The sequence below is a fragment of the Pan paniscus genome, chromosome 19 (assembly GCF_029289425.2).
Source record: "Pan paniscus chromosome 19, NHGRI_mPanPan1-v2.0_pri, whole genome shotgun sequence".
NCBI classification, from domain to species: domain Eukaryota; kingdom Metazoa; phylum Chordata; class Mammalia; order Primates; family Hominidae; genus Pan; species Pan paniscus.
Genome location: NC_073268.2, coordinates 17,738,318 through 17,762,080, shown reverse-complemented (window position 1 = coordinate 17,762,080; position 23,763 = coordinate 17,738,318). Strand labels below are relative to the sequence as shown.

At 46.3% G+C, this 23,763-nt stretch overlaps 1 protein-coding gene and 1 non-coding gene across 3 annotated transcripts in view; one reads left to right on the top strand and one right to left on the bottom strand.

Moving 5' to 3' along the window:
• The first annotated feature begins 1,677 nt into the window (after window positions 1-1,677).
• Window positions 1,678-23,763, top strand: part of ITGB3 (integrin subunit beta 3) — a 62,883-nt gene continuing 40,797 nt past the window's right edge. Inside the window, exons 1-2 of one of the 2 annotated variants that reach the window (XM_034941547.4) lie at window positions 1,678-1,791; window positions 22,299-22,384. In XM_034941547.4, coding sequence (XP_034797438.1) covers window positions 1,713-1,791; window positions 22,299-22,384 — 165 coding nt within the window. In that variant the 5' untranslated portion in view covers window positions 1,678-1,712. The remainder of the gene's footprint in view (window positions 1,792-22,298; window positions 22,385-23,763) is intronic. The other variant, XM_063598969.1, reaches the window with a different exon arrangement.
• On the bottom strand, window positions 7,199-7,261 carry LOC112437634 (U7 small nuclear RNA). The gene has a single exon (XR_003026196.1). It is a non-coding gene; the product is annotated as a U7 small nuclear RNA (small nuclear RNA).

Below are 23,763 nucleotides of genomic sequence, written 5' to 3'. Positions count from 1 at the left end.
ACTAAATGTGAATGGACTAGCTCCTTTGCCTTCCCTGGGGCTGGGAGTGCAGGATGGACTCACTTGCACAATTATGTCATGTTTGCTAGGGCTTGGGCTAGGGTTGTGGACTTAGCATACTTGCTGAGGCCAGTGCCCACCCCAAGTGGTTGCTGACAGCAGGGATAGGCTGAGGAGACACCTAAGTGGCTGGAGATTGGTTTTATATATATGGGAATGGAGCAGATAACTAAATACTTAGGCAGAGATGTAACCAGGCCATGTGACCTGAACTTTGCTCCAGGGCATTGACACTGCTGTTAAAATGCTTCTGGCCTAGAGGCCCTCTGCAGCCAGGGGAGGTAGATGGAGCTTCAGCCTGAAAACCCAGGTCAGAGGGCCCAAGTACCCTTTGCAGAGCTGGCTTTTCCCCTTGCAAATTGCTAGTGACGCTTCAGCTGATGTGTGTTACTATTAAGGTCCTAGTGTTTGGGAGGGTGGGGCAGGAGGTGGAGGATTGTCAGAAAAAAATTACATGGAAAAAGATGGCATCTGAGATGTTTTGAAAGATAAGTGGAATTTTCCAAGTGGAAAAAGGAAGGAAAATCAGTCAGATAGGAAGGCATGGAGCATTGGGGAATGACAAGTATCTTCTTGGACTAGGGTGGGAGATGAGCTGGAGAGATGGGTCAGGGCCAGTTGTCTGGCATCTTGTGTGTCTCAGAAGAGGGTGGGCACGCTGCGTAGGGAAGCCCAGGGCCACTCTGAAAGCCCTAAAGGGGAACTGATGCCTCTGGCCTTGTTTTTATCACCATCAGGACTACCCATTGAGGCAGGCTGCACTACCAGCTACTTCCTGGTGGCCTCTTGCTCATAGCCATAGTATTTTGCCTCTCTGAGCTTCCAGAGGTTTTAAGTCTGGGGAAGATCCAGGGACTCAAAGAAAGATTGGGGTGGGAGATAAGGGGCCACAGTTTGGGGGAGTCAGGCAGGAGGCCTTTGAGGAAAATAGATAAAGTCCCAAAGCCTGTGAGTGTGAATTTGGAGGCAATATGCTGTGTTCTGAAACGTTTTCAGACACTGGCTAGGTGCAAGCAAGTGTTTGTAGGGCGAGGCGCTTCATGGACCTATCACTGCTTATGCAAGCTTGGGATGTGGTCTTGCCCTCAACAGATAGGTAGTCTACCGGAAAACCAAACTAAGGCAAGAAAAAAATTAGTGAATAATAAAGGACTGAACCGGTTCAGAGAAGGCATTCAACAGATGTTTGCCAGTCAAATGAATTAAAGTGTGAATGAATGAAACTCGAGGTAGTGGGTGAATGTGTCCCAAGAATCCAGCGAAACAGGGTCTCCCAGGAGGCGGGACTGGAAGGGTCCGGAGAGGGGCCACAGGCTCCTGGCCTTTCTAAGCACACCAAGTGCCCAGTCGCGGACCCCCGGGACCAGGATGCGCTGACGACCCGGCTGGCAGGCGGGTCCTCGTGGGCGAGGCGAGGGAGGCGGCGAGAGAGGAGCAATAGTTTCCCACCGCTCCCTCTCAGGCGCAGGGTCTAGAGAAGCCCGAGGGGATCTAGAGAAGCCCGAGGGGAGGAAGCGCGAGTCCGCGGCCCGCCCCGTTGCGTCCCACCCACCGCGTCCCCTCCCCTCCCCTCCCCTCCCGCTGCGGGAAAAGCGGCCGCGGGCGGCGGCGCCCACTGTGGGGCGGGCGGAGCGCCGCGGGAGGCGGACGAGATGCGAGCGCGGCCGCGGCCCCGGCCGCTCTGGGCGACTGTGCTGGCGCTGGGGGCGCTGGCGGGCGTTGGCGTCGGAGGTGAGTGAGGCTCCGGCTCGGCAGCGTCGCAGCTGCCCCAGGATCTGCGCCGCGGTCAAGTTGCGGATTTGGAGCCGGCAAACGCGGAGGGCTGGTCGCGCGTCTGCGCTGGGAATGCGCGGGTCCTGGCTGGCGCGGTCGGAGCCGGGAGCTGGGGACCTTCCTGGCCCGGCGGTGGCGGGGCTGAGAGGTGCCTGGTGCCTGGGAGCGGGTCCTCCGAGACGCCGAAGCCATCAGCCAGGCTGAGCGCCTTCCCGGCCGCCGCGGCGCGCACGGTGCGGTGGGCGCATCTCTGAGCCCCGCGGTCACCCCGGGCTGCGCGCGTCGCGGGTGGTCCTGGTCGGGCCAAGGACGACTGGCCCAGGAGCCAAGGCGAGGTGGGGCTTCCGGGGGTTGTTCCCGCGCCTTGGCAGAGGGATGCCGCTGTAGCTTCCTGGGTGAGAGCGTGCGCGCGCGCGAGTTTGCCAGTTTCCCCACATTTCCAATTTCTCCTGTTACGCTTTCTCCAGAAGGTTTTTTCTTTTCCTTTTTTCTTTCTTTCTTTTTTTTTTTTTTTCCTTCAACTTGGCTTCCTGCGGGGTTGTTTTGGAGCAGGATGAGGGCTTTGCCTCCTCCAGTGTCCCCAGGTGGCAGCGGTGCCTTTGCTCCCAGGGCAGACCCTGCACCCGAAAAATCTCTAGTGTATTCGGGGAGCCATGAAAAGGCTCCCTTGGGCCGGTGGGATCCTTGGCTTTGTATCTGGCTGCTGCGCACACCGTCAGCCGTCAGGGCAATTGGCATTCGGCCTCTTTGGTACTGGGGACACAGGTGGAGGGATGGAGCGGGCACAGCCCGGGGTTGCTGCCCGTGGTCCTCTCTGAGTCCTTGGTGATTTTGCCTGGGGTGGAGAGAAACCCTGGCTCCTGGTCTGCTGGGGCCGCCTCTGCCTCAGAGGATGACACAAGAGTGCATGTAAGTATTTTTAATAAAAACTGTAGTACTCGTAAAACAATCTACACCCTGCAGAAGGGATTTGTTGTTTTATTTTATTATTTATTTATTTATTTATTTTTGAGACGGAGTCTTGCTCTGTCGCCCAGGCTGGAGTGCAGTGGTGGGTTCTCGGCTCACTGCAACTTCTGCCTCCTGGGTTTAAGCGATTCTTCTGGCTCAGCCTCCCGAGTAGCTGGGATTACAGGCGCCTGCCGCCACGGCCGGTTAATTTTTGTATTTTTAGTAGAGACGCGGTTTCACCATGTTGGCCAGGCTGGTCTGGAGCTCCTGGCCTCAAGTGATCCGCCCGCCTCAGCCTCCCAAAGTGCTGGGATTACAGGCGTGAGCCACCGCACCTGGCCAGGATTTATTTTAAAAAGGGAAGATTTGTTGATAAATTCACTTCAAAGATAAACTATTCGAAAATACTTTAGTGATTCCCGTCAAGACTCTTCTGTGTATGTATAGACGTATAACTCATCCTGGACAGGGCAAGGATATCTTTTTTTGCTTGTTTGTTTGTTTGTTTTGAGATGGACTCTCGCTGTCGCCAGGCTGGAGTGCAGTGGCGCGATTTCGGCTCACTGCATCCTCCGCTTCCCGGGTTCAAGCGATTCTCCTGCCTCAGCCTCCCGAGTAGCTGGGATTACAGGCACGCGCCACCACGCCCTACTAATTTTTGTATTTTTAGTAGAGACGGGATTTCCCCATGTTGGCCAGGATGATCTCGATCTCTTGACCCCGTGATCAGCCTGCCTTGGCCTCCTAAAGTGCTGGGATTACAGGCGTGAGCCACCGCACCCGGCCAAGGGTATCTTGAAGGAGGGATTACAGTTGATATGTAGAGGAATATTGCAGTGGTTATTGCTGCATTTCCTATGTGACTGGGACTAAAACAGATCAGCTGATAGTGTTAGCGTGCAGTGAGCAGTCTGATGACTATGACACAGAAATAAGAATCTCCAGCATTCTGCCCTGGGACATGTGGAGCCTTGGGTCAGATGCTGCTGGCTATTGATGCCGGGAATGGAGAAATCCACCAGGGCAACTCAGTAAAAATAAATAAATAAATAAATAAATAATAAAAAAAAGGGTATCCTTGTCCTGTCCAGGATGAGATGCTTGCTTCCATGCACTTACAACAATTTTTGCTGTCATTAAAAAATTTTCACATTCACAGTCTTCTAAATTCACTTTGGAGTGTATTGGATTCCACTGCATTGACATACGTAAGTTTGCATTAAAAGATCCTTTAAGATATCTGGTCAGGCACGGTGGCTCACGCCTGTAATCCCAGCACTTTGGGAAGTGGAGGTAGAAGGATTGCTTGAGCCCAGGAGTTCGAGACCAGCTTGGGCAACATAGTGAGACCTAATCTCTACTAAAAATTAAAAAAAAATCCTTAGGCGATCTGTTCACAGATTAATCTTGTGATTGGGGCGATTCCAGAAGTGGTGATGGGTTGTGCTGAGCTAGCCCCACACTCTCTCTGAGAAGCAGTGTACAGTAGTGTTTAAGGGCAGGGGCTCTAAAGTCAGACTTCCAGAGTAATACCCCACCCCCAACCTCACAAATCAGTTTCTACTATATTTATATCTGCCATCCCAGTGTTGGTGGCAGGGTCTTCAGATCCCTGGGGAAGCAGATGGTGGGATGAGAGTAGGAGAGTTGTGTTGGGACTCCAAGTGTTGAAGGGGCACAGAAAGAGCTGAGTGGCACAGAGAGGTTGTCCCAGAGTAGCGGAGTCTGCTTTGGGGAGAAGAGAGATTGACTGAGGATAGCATCAAGTTTTTTATTTTATATACAAAGATGATCTTTTTAGCTTCACCCAGGAAGTATGGGTTTTGTGTCTTCCTCGTGTTTAGGTTTTTATTCTGACCTAATTAGGTCTAAGCTGAGGTGCTTATTTCTCTTCTGGAGTTTATATCCTAGAAGCTCTCCAATCGAAGCCCTCTGCAGGTATCCTCAGGTCCTGGAGAAACACAGCAGGAAGGCTTGTTGGCTTCGGAAAGGGAGGGCTATGGTTTAAAGCCAGTAAGATGTGGGTTTGATTCTTGACTTTGTCTCCTGTAGGCTGTGTGGCCTTAAATAAGTTACCTAATCTCTTGAGTCCTCAGTTTCCTCATTTGTAAGGCAGAGGAAACAATGCCTATGATTATGCTGATTAAATGAAACAGAGGCACAAAATAAGTGTTTAATGAATGACAACTACTATTGTCATTATTCTTCCTATCCATGCTATCTGCCATGTATTGGAGGCGAAAGCTGTTACTACTTCATGCATATGCGCTATGCAGGCTTCCAGAATGAAACTGATGGGGTCCCTTTCCCCCACATATGTGAGAGGGGGTCCCTCTTATTTCAACTCGTTCCTCATTGCTGGTTTGGCATATCTCAGCTACTCTAACCCGGCAAGAATCCACAGAAGAAGCCAAGAAGGAAAAAGGCTTATACATTTGCTTTACCCATAAGAAAACCTCAAGCCCTGTATCTGAAAAAAGAGGAAGATAAAAGGATCTATAAGATTTCAAGTTCCATGAGAAGAGGGACATGTCTATTTTGTTCAATACTCTATGCCCACTGCCTGGCACATAGGCAGCAAAACAAATATCTGTGGAATGCTATGTAAAGGCATCTATAGATGATGTGCCTCCCTTTAAGAAACCCAATATTTGAATGTTTGCACTCATTCATACAAGATCCTCAAGTGCTCCGTTTGGATAATCTGGAGGGTATGAAAACATAGCCAAGATCATGAATTCTTTGGGCATTTGGGCCGCTGCACTGTTGCACCATTTAGACCTGTGATCTGAGAGTGTGAAAAACTCAAGGGATCCTCTGTAAAGTGTCTGCCTTTTTTTCCCTCCTGGGAGGAGCCGTTAGAAGGGCAACATTCTCCTTTCTCCCCCTTGGACGTGTGGGTGTTGGGGCAAGGGTGAGGAGTGACAGAGGTCTCCTGGGAAGACCATAAGATGGGGCAAGCACACCACAGTGAGGAGGGGGAGTCTGGCTATGACTTTAGAATTTCCTGATCGAAATTTCTCCTCTAAAGCTCCCCACCCTACTTGGGATCTGAGGTTATCATCCCCTCCCAGTCCCAAGAACCCTTCTTCCCTTGTTGGCAGAAATCTCCAGGAAGCATGCCCACAGGAACCACAACTCATGAATCAGCAGACAGATAATTAACCGAGGGAGTGACTGAGCAGCTTCAGGGATGAACCGCTTCGTTTTACCCAGCCCTCTCTGCTGCCCACAGAGTGGGCTGCTCCACCCCATCGCCTCTGCTCCCTCTTCCTGAACCTTGGCCCTTCCTGAGTGGGACCTTCATTGTGCCTGATGGAGCTCAGGCCACTAGTGGAAATGAAGGTGGGAGCAGGGAAATGACTCTGTTTAGGGGAACTGCCTATTCCCCGTGTGGGAACTGCTGGCATTTATTGAAACGTGAGACTCTCCAGCAAAAAAGTGATAGCATCTGCCTTTCTGTCCACGCACACAGTCTCACCAAAAACACCTTTTTTTTTTTGTTAGATAATTCAGGTATAATTTATGTACAGTAAAATTCACCCTTTTTAGTGCATACAGTTCTATGAATTTTGACAAATGCATATAGTCAAGTAACCATTGCCATCATCAAGATACAGAATATTTCCATCATCCCCCAAAATTCCCCCAAGCTCTTTTTTTTCCTTCTTTTTCTTTCTAGAGGCAGGGTCTCACCATATTGCCCAGGCTGGTCTCGAACTTCTGAGCTCAGGCAATCTGCCCACCTCGGCCTCCCAAAGTGTTGGGATTACAGGCGTGAGCTACTGTGCCAGGTGCCCCCCAGCTCTTTTGTAATCGATACCCTACCCTCAACCCTCGTCGGTTGCAACCGCTGATCTGTTTCCTGTCCCTGCAGTTCTATGTTTTACAAAATGTCATATAAATGAAATCATGCAGTGTATAGACTTTCAGTCTGGCTTCTTTCACTTAGCACAATACATTTGGGGTTAATCTATGTTGCTGCATCTATCAGTAACTCTAAGACATTGTCTGAGGCCACTCCATCATCCTCCGTGTTGGAACAGTTACCCTGAAAGCAGTGGGACTGGATCCATTAAACTTTGGAGGTGCTACCCAGCTTTCAGCTTCTAAATTTTAAAATTGGATAGATGTATTTAGCTATATATAAGTCATTAGATTTTCCATGTGCTAAGTAGTTAAAGACTTCAGGATACTAGAGAGGATTCTGTAGCAACCAACACTTATTATTCTTGCTCATAGGAGTAACAGATATTTTGTGGCCAAATATTGTATGTCATGATGCTTGGAGTCAGAAGTTGTTAAGTAAACCTGGGGGCTATTCTACCTTTTTACATTTTTGGTAGCATCTCTGAAAAAACAACCCACTTGACTTTTTTTTTTTTTTCCTTTTTTTTGGGAGGGTGGGTGGGTGGGTGGCTTTTTGGCCAAAACCAGAAAGCTTGCTAGACAAATTCTAACACTAGATCTAACACTAGATGTCTTATTTCTGTTTTTCTGTCATGTTCCCATGAAAAGACTATTTACTTACCCCCCTCTCTTGGTTTTATAGTTGAGTTAGTTCAATTTCTTAGTTCAGTTAGTGAAGATGTTTAAATATTCAAGGAGAGAAAGAAAAAGAACAAGGTGATACACATTTTAAAAAAGTCAAAATAACAAATATTGTTATTTCTTGGCTGGGCGCGGTGGCTCATGCCTGTAATCCCAGCACTTTGGGAGGCCGAGGCGGGCGGATCACCTGAGGTCAGGAGTTCAAGACCAGCCTGACCAACATGGAGAAACCCTGTCTCTACTAAAAATACAAAATCAGCTGGGCATGGTGGCATGCGTCTGTAATCCCAGCTACTCGGGAGGCTGAGGCAGGAGAATCGCTGGAACCCAGGAGGCAGAGGTTGCAGTGAGCCAAGATTGTGCCATTGCACTCCAGCCTGAGCAACAAGAGCGAAACTCTGTCTCAAAAAACAGAACAAAACAAAACAAATATTGTTATTTCTCAAATAGGTTCATCCACATAGGATCATTGTCAGTTGTTAAAATTGCTGGTTCCCTTCTAATTCTATTCCCCTATAATGTTCATATTAATCAGGTGGTGTGTTCTGTTTAGACATTTCCCCTCGCATTTATGATTATTTGTGTGTGTGTGTGTGTGTGTGTATTCCTTTACTTAAACCCATGATATATAGTACTTCCTTTTATATAGAAAAAAGCTCAGTGTGGAAAGAACAACGTATCTGGAATTAAGAAACCTACATTCGATTCACAGTTCTGCAGGCTTTTTCATCAGCTTGCTGGGTGACTTTGAACAAGTGACTTTACCTTTAGACATCAGTCTCTTGGTGTCCCAGGGGCTGCAAAGTGGGACAGAGAAGATGAAGGGAGATACTTCAATTTGCTCCTGCCCCTTCCCACCACCTTCAACTGGAACTCCTTTAACTAATTAACAATTTGGAGTTCATGTAAGGATTTCTTTGGGAAAAAAAGACGATGCTGCTGTTAAAATCAAGCTTGAAAAACTTTGCACTAGAAGAGAGCTCCAAAAGTTTGGCAAAAGACATATTCAGTAGCCACTTAAAAAGTCCCTGTAGTCAACCCTACATCTCTTTGCTAATGGAAATTTTGAATAGAGAAACCTGGGTCTGTGAGATCCACTGATGGCTCCAGACCCCAACTTTAGCCATCGCACGTGTTGAACTCCAGGTTGAGCCTTTGCTGGAGCCGCCTGCAAGGAGCATGTTTGACCAATCCCCAGTGGAGGGGAGGGTGGTGTTTCCTTTCTGGGACTTCCACAAGTTGAGAACAGACCATGCTGCCCTGGGCAGTTCTTGAAGGCTGTGAGAGTGGGCCTGACAAAGTTTATTCCTTTTTTTTTTTTCCATTATCTTTTATTATTATTATTGTTTAAAATTGACAAATAAAAATTATGTATATTTATGATGTACAACATGATGTCTTGAAATATGTGCGCATTGTGGAATGGTTAAATGAAGTTAAATAACATATGCATTACCTCACTACATACTTCTGATTTATTTGTGGTGAGAACACTTAAAAATCTCCTTCCAGCAATTTTCAGGTAGATGACATACGGTTATTAACTATAGTCACCATGTTGTACAGTGGATCTCTTGAACTTATTTCTCTTGTCTAACTGAAAATTTATGTCCCTTGATCAGCATCTCCTCATGCAAACCATACCCCAAAGCTCATTTCTGTGTTCCTGCTGAGTTTGCCATTCCAAGAGGTTTTGATGCTGAAGGTGCAGTTTGTGGAAAGCCCAGCAGACTCTGGGGAGCCTACATTTAAATAAATGCAAATGTCGACAGGGAGGCAGAACAGAGGACATTTCAAATTAGCTTTAATTTTCTTTTAGCTTATAAAAGTAATTAAGCTTATTACTAAAAAAAAGGCAGCTCAGAAATATAATGCAGAAAGTACAAGTACCAGTTCCTTGTAGTCTTGTCCTTAAAGATAACCACTGTTGATAGTTACTGCAGAGTTTTTTTCTATGTATTTGTCAACATATATAATTATTTATCATTATTGTTATTTCTCAAATAGGATAATCAATAATAGGATCATTGTCTTTTTTTTTTTTTTTTGAGATGGAGTCTCACTCTGTCGCCCAGGCTGGAGTGCAGTTGTGCGATCCCAGCTCACTGCAACCTCCGCCTCCTGGGTTCAAGCAATTCTCCTGCCTCAGATTCCCGAGTAGCTGGGATCACAGGCATTTGCCACCATGCCCAGCTAATTTTTGTGTTTTTGACAGAGACAGGGTTTGGCCATGTTGGCCAGGCTGGTTTTGAACTCCTAACCACAGGTGATCCACCCGCCTCGGCCTCCCAAAGTGCTGGGATTACACACATAAGCCACCGCACCTGGCCCATTGTCTCTTAATAATATACCCTAGGCATCTTTTTATGTCAGTTTATGGCTTTCCATTATTTATCCCAAGAGCTATAATTCTAGCCATAAGGCATACTCTTTGTTATATGGATATATCAGAATTTACTTAACCAATTCCCTGTTGGCAGACATTGGGATCATTCCCAATTATTTGCTACTACAAATAAAGCTGCAGGGGATATCCTTATTCATTTATTATGCACCTTTGTTCAAGTGTTTCTACAGACTTAATTTCTTGAATGAAAGTTGGTGGGTCGAAGGGCATGCATATTTTAAATTTAAATTTTAGTAGGTGGTGTCAATTTGTCCTCCCAAACGGTTGAACCAGTTTGCTTTCCTACCAAGACAGGCTGGCAGTAAGGACTGGTGTTAGCACCGCGGCCTGCTGTCCACACCCATAACACATGAGCTGGGGGAGGGAGGCTGCAGAACCGGACAGCAGGATGCCAAGGAGGTCACCAATAGGGCACCCCTGGGCTGAGCCTCGGACAGCTTGGTACAGACCTGCTTCTTCTGTATACTGAATGAGGTGGGGTCGATGCTAATAAAAATTTCCAGAACTCTTGAGATGCAGCGTTTGAGTCAAATATCAGGCCATCAGGAAGAAATGGCCACTTGTGCCTTGTTTGAGGGTTCTCATGCCTTGGGTTGCTGGGCTTCCTAGGGTATGAGTCCCCCTGTTGATGTTTTCTGGCTGGAAGAGTGGATACTTCCAGGACTGGCAGCACCTTGAAGATCATCTAATTTGACACCTGTTTGTTTTACAAAAAAGCAAAAAGGGAGTTCCTGAGAAGTGAAGTGACTTGTCCAAGATCATACAACTGGCTCAGTGGCATTGGTTGGGTGTCTCCCTGGGGACTCTTGTCTCCTGCCCAGAGTGATTTCTTCACTATATCCTGTTAGAGACAAAGGGCCCTTTCACGTCTGACCCTGAGGTGGAGGCGAGGGGATGGGGATTCCTGGTGTAGGAAGTGACTAGAGTGAAAGTAAGGGGGAAGGAAATGAACATTTATTGAGCATCCACTATAGAGGGTTCTTTCATACGTGTTATGTCATTTAATCCTAACAACTCAGGAGCACTGGGGAAAGGAAGCAGCTGTTTGGAGTCTCCGGTGCTTGGCTGATGTGGCTGGTTAGACCCGTTAAATACTACAGAGCAGTTATCACTTCTCGACTATGAATGTGACATAGACTCAAAGAGGCACTGGGCCTTAGAGAGAGCACCAGAGAGATGAAGGGATGTACTTGAGGTCATACGGCCAGAGGAAGGGCAAAGATGGCTTTAGACGTGAGGTTTCCTGCTGCTTTGCATGCTTTTTCTGCCATATCCATCTGTTGTTTTACTGCTCCTGCCTTACCACATTTCTCAGGAGCTGGGTGTTAATTTTAGACCACAACCTTAGAGAAGACAGGACTCTGTCCCTGGAATGGACTTTATGCAGTCTTCAGCACATGGCGACCTAATTAAACCTCACTGGAGATGATAACCAGACATAATGTGGCTTCATTTACAAGGACAGGACCTGCCCTAGATCTTCCCATTAACATCATCTTGAAGTGTCAGCTCCACAGAGAGACCTTTCCTGACCACATGCTTTAAAGGAGACTCCTTCCCTCATTGCTTGCTATTCCCCGCCCCCCACCCCCACCCTTTCTTTTCCCTTTGAGGCAGAGTCTCACACCATCACACAGGCTGGAGTGCAGTGGCACGATCTTGGCTCACTGCAAACTCCGCCTCCCATGTTCAAGCAATTCTCCTGCCTCAGCCTCCCAAGTAGCTGGGATTACAGGTGCGTGCCACCATGCCCAGCTAATTTTTGTAGTTTTAGTAAAGACTGGATTTCGCCATGTTGGCCAGGCTGGTCTTGAACTCCTGACCTCAGGTGATCTACCCGCCTTGGCCTCCCAAAGTGCTCAGATTACATTGTTAGCCACCATGCCCAGCCTATCCTGCTTTATTTTCTTACAGCATGAAGGGTCAATGAAAGGATATGGCCAGTGGTCAAGACATTCGAACTTTGTGTACAGGGAATCCACTTGCTCAGACAAAAATCCTTCCTGTTTTTCCCTTGTGAACAAAAGTTCTCTGAAAAGGAATTGGGAGGAAAGACTTTATTCCAATGAACAGTTTGGAAACTGGGGAAACTCAGCTGTTGGTATCAGAATTGGGGGTTTATAATGAAAGTTCCTGCCTAGGATCCTGATGAGGTCCACTTATGCAAATGAACAATTCCAACTTGCTTAGTTCTGTTTGGTTGAAACAACTGAGGCCTGATTGGTCAAGGCAGCAGAGCCCTGACTGGTTATTTTAGGTTAGCTCTGGAGGTCCCAAAGTTGAAGAGAGGTGTTGATTTTCAGGGAACTCAAAGTGGGTTGTGACCTCTAGTCAGCAAATGGCAGCTTTGCTCTGTTTAAAATTTAGGCCCACTTAGCCACTCCAGATCTATCTTGAAGGACTGGCTCTTTCAGGTTCACATTTGTTCACACCCTCATGCCCCATGAGCCATCCATCAGCAAGTCTTTAGATGGAACATATCTAGAGTCTGACCACATCAGTGGCTCCGCTACTGTCCAAATCCACTGCCATCTGTTGCCTGGATTATTTTAGTACATTTCTAATTGAATAATAAGTCTCTTTCCTTTTTGCTTCCCTTCTTTCTGTCTTGCACTCAGCAGCCAGGATGATCTTTTTTTGCTCACCTCTGCTCAGATTCCTCCAGTGGCTTCCCACTATGTGGAGAAAAAAGCCACACTCTCTACCATGGCCTATAGCTTCCTAGTGTTCTGGTCCCTAACTGCTCCTCTAACCTCCTCTGTGCTTTTCTCTTCCTCCTTTCTCTCCACCTGCTATTTCTTTAACAGGCTGATGTCCATCCAGATCTTGCCTTGGGTTCTTTCTGGAATGTCTGTGCCTTGGATCTTCCCAGGATTCACTCTTTAACATCATTTTGAAATGTCAGCTCCACAGAGAGACCTTTTCTGATCACATGCTCTAAAGAGAGTCCTTCCCCTTATTGCTTGTTATTCCTTTATCCTGCTTTATTTTCTTACAGCATTTGCCACTGTTTGAAATTGTGCATTTTTGTTGTGTATTTTTTGTTACCATCTTCCTCACTAAAATGTAAGCTTCACAAGAGCAGGGGCTTTGTTTAGTTTATCAGTGTGTCTCCAGTGCCTAGGAGAATGCCTGGCACAGGTAGATGCTCAATGAATATTTGTCGAGTAAATGAATGAATGAATCAATGAATGCTGACACCATTGATATATATAGGTAGAAAAATGTACAGCTAAAGTAACCATTTTTCAAACCTTATCCATACGTGGATTAAATGCAACAAAAATTTCATTTCATGCTGGCTTTTTTTCAATCATGCAAAATATTTCATGGCAGTGTTCTTCAAAATCATGCCATATACATGACGGAGATGCAAATCCATTTTGTATTAGTTTCTTAGGGCTGTTGTAACAAAGCACCACAAACTGGGTGGCATAAAACAACAGAAATTTATTCTTGTTGGAAGCTAGAAATCTGAAATTAAGGTGTCAGCAGGCCCATGGTCCCTCTGAGACTCTGGGTAGAATCCTTCCTCCTTCCTATCTTCTGGTGTTGGCTGGCAATCCTTGGTGTTCCTTAGTTTCTGGCTGTATCACTCCAATCTCTGCCTCATGTGGCATTCTCTCTATATGTCTCTCTCTTCGTGTGGTGTTTTCCTCTTCTCATAAGGACATCAGTCATGTTGGATTAGGGCCTACCCTAACGACATCAATTGATTACATCTGCAAAGACCTGATTTCTCTGTAAGGTCATGGTCATGGGCACTGGGGTAAGGACTTCAACATATCTTTTCTGGGGACATAAGTCAACTTATAACACATTTTAATATTGGTGGAGGCAAGTTATACACAAATGTTTTCCAATGTTAAATACCGTATTTAACTGGCTCTGATATACTTAAAAACAGTTTTAAATCTCTGAAATCAGGACATATACTATATTCATAGTGTTAGATTTGATGAAATATGGTGCCTGGGTTCTCTACTGCTTTGGGTGATGCTTACTGGAGCTTTTTGCTCAGAGCACAGAGGTATGTGTTACCTTAAACTCCACCTCCCTGTCTCCTTCTCCTTCCTTGGGTTACTTAGCTGATGCTACATTTAAGGAAGGACCAAAATTAAAATAAACTTTCTTAGCAACTTGCTCTAGATAAACCACTTGTGCCTATGTAGGACAGTAAGCATGAGATGTTTTGTTTTTTCATGAGTCACATGGCCAGGTGACTACAATGAGGCACCATGTGAGTCACCCACTGTCCCCATGGACCTAATTGGGAAGTGAGCAGTCAAAGGTCAGTGGCAGGGCTGGGGACCCAGATTAGAACTCCTTTCTGGCAGAGTGATAGATGTCCATAGTGTTAGTGGAACATCCTCCCTTCTCGATAAACACCTCTTACTGTGACTTAGCCCTCTCCTGTAGTCCCCTGTCCTCATTAGGGTGGCCTGTTCCTACAGTCCAGCATCCTGTCTCACTGGACAACATGTCCTCAAAATAGCCCCCATTGACGCATTATGACTTCCACTGGATCCAATTCCCTCCCTTGTTTCCTTTGTTCTTCCATTTTTCCCACCCTTTGTCTCTCTTCTGCTTCTGTGATTCAAGCTGATGTGCCAAACCGCAGCCTTCTACTTCTACTTTCCAGGCAAACTTCTTGGCTGGTCTTGATTGGATTAAAATTTTTATTTTCAAAAAACTTTTTTGAGGCAGGGTCTCACTTTGTTGCCCAGGCTGGAGTGCAGTGGCACAATCACAGCTCACTGCAGCCTCAACCTCCCAGGTCCAGCTGATTTTCCTGCCTAAGCCTCCTGAGTAGCTGGGACTGCTGGTGCATGCTACCATGCCCAGCTAATTTTTAAAAAAATTTTCATAGAGATGGGGGTCTCACTATGTTGCCCAGACTAGTCGCCAGCTACTGGGCTCAAGCAATCCTCCTGCCTTGGCCTCCGAGAATGCTGGGATTACAGGGATGAGCCTGGATTTTCGAAGACTAATATTCCTAACCCCATTTAGAAGCCAGATCTGACAAGTAAACATTTCACCTTGGTGTGTTACTTTCTGGCTCCACACTCCCACGACTCCTTCTGCTCAGGGCATACTTAACGTCATGTCTAGTGTCCCCTAGAATGATGTCATCAAGGAAAAAAAAGTATTCACCTGCCCTAAACAATTTGATACTCAGGATAAAAACAACAATAAAACCAATATAAATTACAGCAGCAGCAGCAGCAGCATTTATTGAGTACTTTCTGTGTTCCAGCTGTTGTGCTCAGAGTTTTACAGGGTTTGGTTTATTTCATCCTTACAACCACCCTGTGAAGACTGGGGTCAATCCACCTTGTCCCTGGTTCTGGCTAACCTGTCAGAAGAAAGGGGTGGTAGGAGGTAGGAGTTGTTTGTTCTTTAAGTGACATTATGGTGAAGATTCCCACTTTAGCAGGAATGAGTCTGGGCCCCAGAGAATGAGCAGGAACATAGGCTTTATGAATGACTGGAAACAGAGGCCCAAACTCCTTCCACACGTTCAGGAGGGAGGGGTGGGCTCAGAACAACAACTCATTGAATCAGCATGGGCTCAGTGCAGAGACTTCTGATGAGTCAGTCACTTTTAACCACTGCATTCCAGGGAATCTGCCTGGGTAGCAGGACTTGGTTGGGGGTGTCATGGGGGGTTCATTGGTTCTCATAAAATCAACCTGTGATTCATTAAAAAGAGTGGATAAAGGGACTTGGTAACCACGACTCTGCAGGCATGATTTCCTAAAGAACAAATCCCAGCACCTCATTTTATCCTCTGGGGTCAGGGACCATTAGTTCACTGGGAGGGACCTGCTGTTATTTATTTTGTATCTTGCAAAACTTTCTATTGTGGCTACAAGTCAAGGACTCATAGGGAAATGCTAATTTGAGAATGAATGGGTGGTTAAATGAATAGACTGGGAAAAGTCCTAAAAAGTAATCTGACAGTTTCTGTATTAGTTCATTTTCATGCTGCTTATAAAAACATATCCAAGATTTGGTAGTTTATAAAGGAAAGAGGTTTAATTGACTCACAGTTCAACATGGCTTGGGAGGCCTCGGGAAACTTACAATCATGGTGGAAGGGGAAGCAAACACGTCCTTCTTCACATGGTGGCAGGAAAGATAAGTGCCAAGCAAAAGGGAGAAAAGCCCCTTATAAAACCATCAGATCTCATGAGAACTCACTTACTATCATGAGAACAGCAGCATGGAGGTAACTGCCCCCATGATTCAATTACCTCCCATCAGGTCCCTCCCACAACACATGGGGATTGTGGGAACTACAATTCAAGAGGAGATTTGGGGGGTGGGGCACACTGCCAAACCATATCATTTCACCCCAGCCCCTCCCAAATCTCATGTCCTCACATTTCAAAACACAATCATGACTTCCCAACAGTTCCTTCAAATCTTAACTCATTCAAGGATTAACCTGAAAGTCCAAGTCCAAAGTCTCATCTGAGACAAGGCAAGTCCCTTCTGCCTATGAGACTGTAAAATTGAAAGCAAATTAGTTACTTCCTAGATACAATGGGAGTGGAGGCATTGGGTAAATACAGCCATTCCAAATGGGAGAAATTGGCCAAAACAAACAGGCTACTGGCCCCACGCAAGTCTGAAATCCAGCAGGACAGTCAAATCTTAAAGCTCCAAAATGATCTCCTTTGACTCCATGTCTCACACCTAGGTCATATTGATGCAAGAGGTGGCCTCCCATGGCCTTGGGCAGCTCCACCCTTGTGGCTTTGCAGGGTACAGCCTCTCTCCCAGCCACTTTCATGGGCTGGCATTGAATGTCTGTGGCTTTTCCAGGCACATGGTGCAGGCTGTCAATGGATCTACCATTCTGGGGTCTGGAGGATGGTGGCCCTCTGCTCACAGCTCCACTAGGCAGTGCCCGAGTGGGGGGCTCTATGTGGGGGCCTCAACCCATATTTCCCTTGTGCACTCCCCTAGCAGAGGCTCTCCATGAGGGCCCTGCCCTGTAGCAAACTTCTGCCTGGACATCCAGGTGTTTCCATACATCCTCTGAAATCTAGGCAGAGGTTCCCAAACGTCAGTTCTTGACTTCTGTGCACCTGTAGGCTCAACACCACATGGAAGCTGCCAAGGCTTGGGGCTTGTATCCTCTGAAACCATGGCCTGAGCTCTATGTTGGTCACTTTTAGCCATGGCTAGAGTGGCTGGGATGCAGGTCACCAAGTTCCTAGGCTGCACATAGCAGGGAGGCCCTGGGCCCAGCCCAGGAAACCATTTTTTCCTCTTAGGCCTCTGTGCCTGTGATGAGAGGGGCTACCATGAAGGTCTCTGACATGCCCTGGAGACATTTTCCCCATTTTCTTGGTAATTAACATTCAGCTCCTTGTTACTTATTTCTGCAGCTGGCTTGAATTTCTCCACAGAAAATGGGTTTTTCTTTTCTATCACATCGTCAGGCTGCAAATTTTCCACACGTTTATGCTCTGCTTCCTGCTGCTGTATGCTTTGCTGCCTAGAAATTTCATCTGACAGATACCCTAAATCATCTCTCTCACATTCAATATTCCACAGAGCTCTAGGGCAGGGGCAAAATGCTGCCAGTCTCTTTGCTAAAGCATAGGAAGCATGACCTTTACTCCAGTTCCCAATAAGTTCCTCATCTCCTTCTGAGACCACCTCAGCCTGGACTTCATTGTCCATATCACTGTCAGCATTTTGGTCAAAGTCATTCAACAAGTCTCTAGGAAGTTCCAAACTTTACCACATCTTCCTGTATTCTGAGCCCTCCAAGTTTCTAGGAAGCTCCAAACTTTCCCACATTTTCCTGTCTTCTTCTGAGCCCTCCAAACTGTTGCAATTTCTGCCTGTTACTCAGTTCCAAAGTCAATTCCACATTTTTGGTATCCTTATAGCAGCACTCCACTCTACCATTGCCAATTTACTGTAATAGTCTGTTCTCACACTGCTAATAAAGACATACCCCATACCAGGTAATTTATAAAAAGAAAGAGGTTTAGTTGACTTACAGTTTAGCATGGCTGAGAAGGCCTCAGGAAACTTACAATCATGGTGGAAGGGGAAGCAAACACATCCTTCTTCACATGGTGGCAGGATGGAGAAGTGCTGAGCAAAGGGGGAAAAGCCTTTTATTAAACCATCAGATCTTGTGAGAACTTACTATTAGGAGAACAGCAACATGAGGATAATCATCCCTGTGATTCTATTACCTCCCACTGAGTCCCTCTCATGACCTGTGGGGATTATGGGTACTACAATTCAAGATGAGATTTGGGTGGAGACACAGCCAAACCATAGCAGTGCTCATATCTCCCATGGTCCTCTTCTCTCTTCTAACCCTTCTTGATGTCTTCTTGTGCTTCTCTCTCTTGTGAATATCAACGGCATTTATGTCCAGAATTACCCCTTTGCATGCCAATTCCCATGGAAACTCCAGAAAGGGAGGGAGATACTTAAAATAGTTCAGGCTGTGCTCCTCTCAGAAGTCTTCTGATAGGGGAGAAAAGAGAGGCTCTGTCCACATCTGCCTGGGAAGAGAGCAATTATAAGGCTAAGAGATGGCCAGGCAGCTCATGCAGGGAGAAGTCTTGGGTTGCATTGTTCGTTGTGAACATTCAGGAATTCTGAAACTAGCAGCCACTTTTCTTTCATTATAGACATTGCATGGCTCAGGGCTGCCCCATCTCAGAGGTGACCTTGATGCTTTAAGGCCAGGCTTGGAACCAATGTCATCATTCCCACTCACGGGCCTCACGCTTACATTCTGAAGTTGTAGTCAAGTTGGAGAGTGGAGCCCTGGAGGTTATTCATGGGCTCATAAAGGCATCCCACTTGTAGAATTTTAAAGTTGGGCAAGGCCTTTGAAGTTAGATGGACTCAAGGCTCTGAGGAAACCTGGGGCTTCCAGGAGGTGCTTCAAGGATTCCACATATAATCTAGGGTTTTTGGGAGAACAATGAAAGTTTAAATTGCCTGAGGAATTGTTGTAGCCCATTTACATGTTTTATATTGGAATTCTATGCATAATTTTGACAAATGAGCTCAGTTGCTTAAAAAAGCAAAGCAAAACTTCATCTATTCCCCTACCTTTCATTTTGCCCCAGTGCATATTTACTGAGCATCTCCACTGAGTAAGAACTGGAGCTGAGCTGGGCAGGGCAGAGCAGGTCTCAAGGGACTTAAAATCTGTTGGGTGGCAGTGTTGTTAAGGCAGACACATAAATTATTATGATGTGGTAGGAATATTAGAATTGAAGAAATGGAGGCTGAGAGGAGTTAAATGATTCACCCATGGCCACACTATTAGTGGGTGACTCGATTAGGATGACAGTCTACTCATTGTGTGTACCCATTCTGTTAGACCTCCTGGCCCCCAAGTAAGGTCCTGAAATGGGTACTGTTAAAGTATATATAATTTTAACAGAGTTAAAAGTATGATTTCTACACAAATATAAAGGGAATATGTGTAAAAGATTTTATTCAACTTTAGTAATTAAAGAACCAGTAAGACGTTAGGAGTAGTTCAAAAGGAATTTCAAAGAAGGGAGATTTATGGTTGATCAGTCAAAGGAATGCTGAAATGAATTAGTGAATAGATTCAAAATTGGTTAATATTCTGCAAGGCAATGAACCTTAACCTGTGGGGGATAACCTTTTCTACCAGACAGAAATCATTGGTATTGTTGTTGGATAAGAATAATATACATTGTTCTCTTATCTAAATAATTTACCTTGCACACCACAATATGATCATGATTAGATTAAAACGTTGTCTTAGCCAGTTCTAGCAGCTATAACAAAATGCCATAAACTGGGTGGCTTAAACAGCAAACATTTATTTATTTATTTATTTTGAGACAGAGTCTTGCTCTTGTTGCCCAGGTGGAGTGCAGTGGCATGATATCGGCTCACTGTAACCTCTGCCTCCTGGGTTTAAGTGATTCTCCTGCCCCTCCTGAGCAGCCTCCCAAGTAGCTGGGATCACAGGCGCCCACCCCAATGCCCAGCTAATTTTTTGTATTTTTAATAGAGATGGGGTTTCACCATGTTGGTCAGGCTGGTCTTGAACTCCTGACCTCAGGTGATCTACCTGCCTCGGCCTCCCAAAGTGCTGGGATTACAGGCATGAGCCACCTCACCGGGGCTATTTTTTTTTTTTTTTTTTTTTTTTTGAGATGGAGTCTTGCTCTGGCTCAGGCTGGAGTGCAGTGACACTATCTTGGCTCACTGCAAGCTCCGCCTCCTGAGTTCATGCCATTCTCCTGCCTCAGCCTCCCAAGTAGCTGGGACCACAGGGGCCTGCCACCACACCCGGCTAATTTTTTGTATTTTAGTAGAGACAGGGTTTCACTGTGTTAGCCGGGATAGTCTTGATCTCCTGACCTCGTGATCCGCCGGTCTCGGCCTCCCAAAGTGCTGGGATTACAGGTGTGAGCCACTGCGCTTGGCCTTTTTTTTTTTTTTTAAAGAATAATATACATTGTTCTCATCAAGAATCATTTCCCTTTTTTTTGAGACAGAGTCTCGCACTATTGCCCAGGGTTGGAGTGCAATGGTGATCATTTCCGTTTTTATGGTTTTCGATAGGTCAACATCTACTCTTACAGTATTGTAAAATATCCTGATTAATAGAAGCCAAGTAATAGGTAAATACTCTTAGAAAATCAGATAATCCCTAAGCATGGTGGGTCAGCTAGTCAACATTCTGCATTACATTGAAAGGACATTTGTATTTTCTTTGCCTGTTTCCAAATTTTATATAATCTTTCTTTCTTTCTTTCTTTCTTTCTTTCTTTCTTTCTTTCTTTCTTTGTTTTTCTTTCTTTCTTTCTTTCCTTCTTTCTTTCTTTCATTCTTTCTTTTCTTTCTTTCTCTCTCCTTCCTTCCTTTCTTTCTTTCTTTTTTTTCTTTTCTGAGATGGAGTCTCACTGTGTCACCCAGGCTGGAGTGCAGTGGCATGATCTCAGCTAACTGCAACCTCTGCCTCCTTGGTTCAAGTGATTCTCCTGCCTCAGCCTCCTGAGTAGCTGGGATTACAGGCGTGCACCACCATGCCCGGCTAATTTTTGTATTTTTTAGCAGAGATGGAGTTTCACCATGTTGGCCAGGCTGGTCTCAAACTCCTGAACTCAAGTGATCCGCCTGCCTCGTCCTCCCAAAGTGGGGAGATTACAGGCATGAGCCACCACGCCCGGCCATAATTTTTCTTTACAATATTGTGTGTGTGTATACACCCTCATTTTCTGAGTGTGTTTTTGTCCAGGTGTTGGGAAGGAGGGAATTCAGTCACACTGTAATAAAATGAATGGAGACAGCTAAATGAGAAGTTTTGGGGACACTGGGAAAACATCGCAATGGTCAGGCTGATTTCTCCAAAATAGGTTCGCTGGTCTTACCAGCTGGGGTCAAAGAGGTCCCTTTGGAAAACTGCATGAAGGAGCTGTCAGGGTAACTGGGTCATGGAGAGGAACAGATCCCTCACATTCTGCTCCTTATATTGGAAAAGACCTCCTTAAGGCACTGCAGGAAGAAGGGTTCACCTGGCTGGAGCAGGAATGCTGAGCTAGGCAATTAGAGAGGACAGTGGCTTCTGTCTAAGCAGATGCCTGGGTTTGGCTTCCTGGCTGAGCTTCTCAAGGTGATTTTGGTTCTCCTGGTTGTTTCTGCTCCTCCTCCTAGCCTTTGCTCTGTCCTTTGACAGTATGAGGACTGTTCACATTTGAATAGCACCTTATAGTGTACCAAGTGCTTCCCCTTACCTCACTGAATTCTTGTACAAATCCTGAGAGACAGATATTGTCATCCCATAGAGGCTAGTTGAGTTGCCCAAGGTCATGAAGTAGTTAGCAGGAAGAACATTCAGAATTCAAGCACAAACCTTCCAACTCTAAAATTCCATGTTCTTTTAGTGTATATCAGTCAGCCTTTTCTAACATTTCTGCACTTCCTCCTAGAGCATTTTGTGGTTGGATTCCAAGATATATGCATTGAGAAGCTTGAGAAGATTTCAGATTTGCTTTTCTTTTGCCAGTCAGTGGGACACTGCCACCAAAGTCACCTCACCCTCCACGCCCCCACTGTATTTAGGCTATGTGTTAATGTTAGTGCATCTGGGCCTTGGATCCCCTGTGTAGTGACTGTGAATATCACTAGAATGACTGAAGAGGGGATACATTGCCATTTTTCTGGGCCCCGCAGATATTTTCATTTGCACAATGTAGGTGTCAAACCAGTTGTTAATTAAAGCCTTTCCATCAGTTACGATCTGAGACTTGGGTCCATGGCTCAGCCTTGCCCTGTCACTTGTTACCACTGTGGCCTCATCAGTTGAGAGCCGTGATGAGTTTCTCCTGATTTTCTTCCTCCTCCTTCTTCCTAACCAATAACCTGTGTTTGGTAGACGTCTGTGGTATGGTTAGGGTGTGTTTGTGTGCACCTGAGAGCTGTAAACCTGGACATTGGGAAAGTTGGGAAGGATGAGGCAGGCAAGTACCTTCACTGAGCCAAATCTGGTGCTAATGCCTTTGTCTGTCTGTTGCAGGGCCCAACATCTGTACCACGCGAGGTGTGAGCTCCTGCCAGCAGTGCCTGGCTGTGAGCCCCATGTGTGCCTGGTGCTCTGATGAGGTAAGGAGCAGATACCAGACCTTGTTTCTTCTCCAGACTAAGCTGCTTTTGTGCAGAAACAGACCCATGAAGTTATCACCTCCATCTTGAATACACATGCCCCTTATCCCTTCTAAGCAAAACTTGGATGAATTTTTCCCATTGATGCATGGTGAGGAGCTGTCATGGGGATGTTGCTGGGAATACTAACCCGAGTCTACCATATAGCCCCTGGCCCTTGCCAGTTTGGCTCGACCTCCTGTCCTCTCTGTAACCACTGCTGCCCTTTCTCACACTTTGCTTGCTTTTTTTCCTAAGAAAAACAGTTTATTTTAAATTTTTTGGTAGAGACAGGGTCTCACTATGTTGCCCAGGCTGGTCTCGAACTAGACATAAGAGATCCTCCCACCTTGGCCTCCCAATGTGCTGGGATTTCATGTGTGAGCCACCATGCCCAGCCCTTTGCTTGCATTTCTTGGGGTGGAATATCCCAGGGAGGCAGGGCGTCAGGTCTCAAAAGGAGAAGCAGCAAGGGGTATAGGTACGGATGGGGTTGGGAGGGGGTGCTGGCTTACTTCTTTTTCCTAGAGGTTAAAAAAGGCAAATAGAAGAGAAATCTTGTGCTTGTGTGTGGTGATGTTTAGTCAGAAGATCTTTTCTCTTCCCTTCTCTTTGATGATTGGGCCCCACGGCTTTACATTTTTCTTTCTCTTCTTCTTTCCTTCCTTCCTTCTCACAGGTGTTGAGGAAAGGAGCTGGGCCCACTTGGTGAGGACGGAAGGGGGACAGGAAAGGGTTAGTTGTGTCTAGGCAGAGGGTTTGTTGTGTCTGGGGCCCTAGGGAATGAGTGTGTCTGAGGGAATGGCTATGTTTGTGGCTGGGATGGAAATTTGGAGCTGGCAAGAGCTGATGGGGTGGGGGTGGAAGATGAATGTGGTTGAAGAGATTCGGTGATTATAGAGTCTGAGGCTGAGTCACTGGCCTGGCCAGCAGGTGGTTACCTGAGTTCCTGGCCTGGCTGCGGCTCAGCTACCTGAGGCTTCCTCTGTCCCACAAGTCCCAGCCCTCTCCAGTTTTATGACCGCTCCAATCCAGCCCTCAGTCTCTCTGTCTGCTTCTTTTTCAGATCTGCTGAGTTTCCTAAAAAGGCAACCTCCCTGGCCGCCTGGGGGGAGGGGCGGGAGCTGGGAGGCTGTGTTTATCACCGGCCAGGAGGGCTGCCAGAGCAGCAGAGGCCAGCTCCGCACGTTGCTTTGGCCTCTTTGCCGTTCAGCACGGGAACTGCTTCCAGAGGCAGCTGCCCAACATCTGGGCCACATTGACTTCATTTAGCAAATGAAACATTCCCTGGGGCTAGGGAAGGGGTGTAAGGGGGGCATGGATGAGACCTTCTCCTCCAC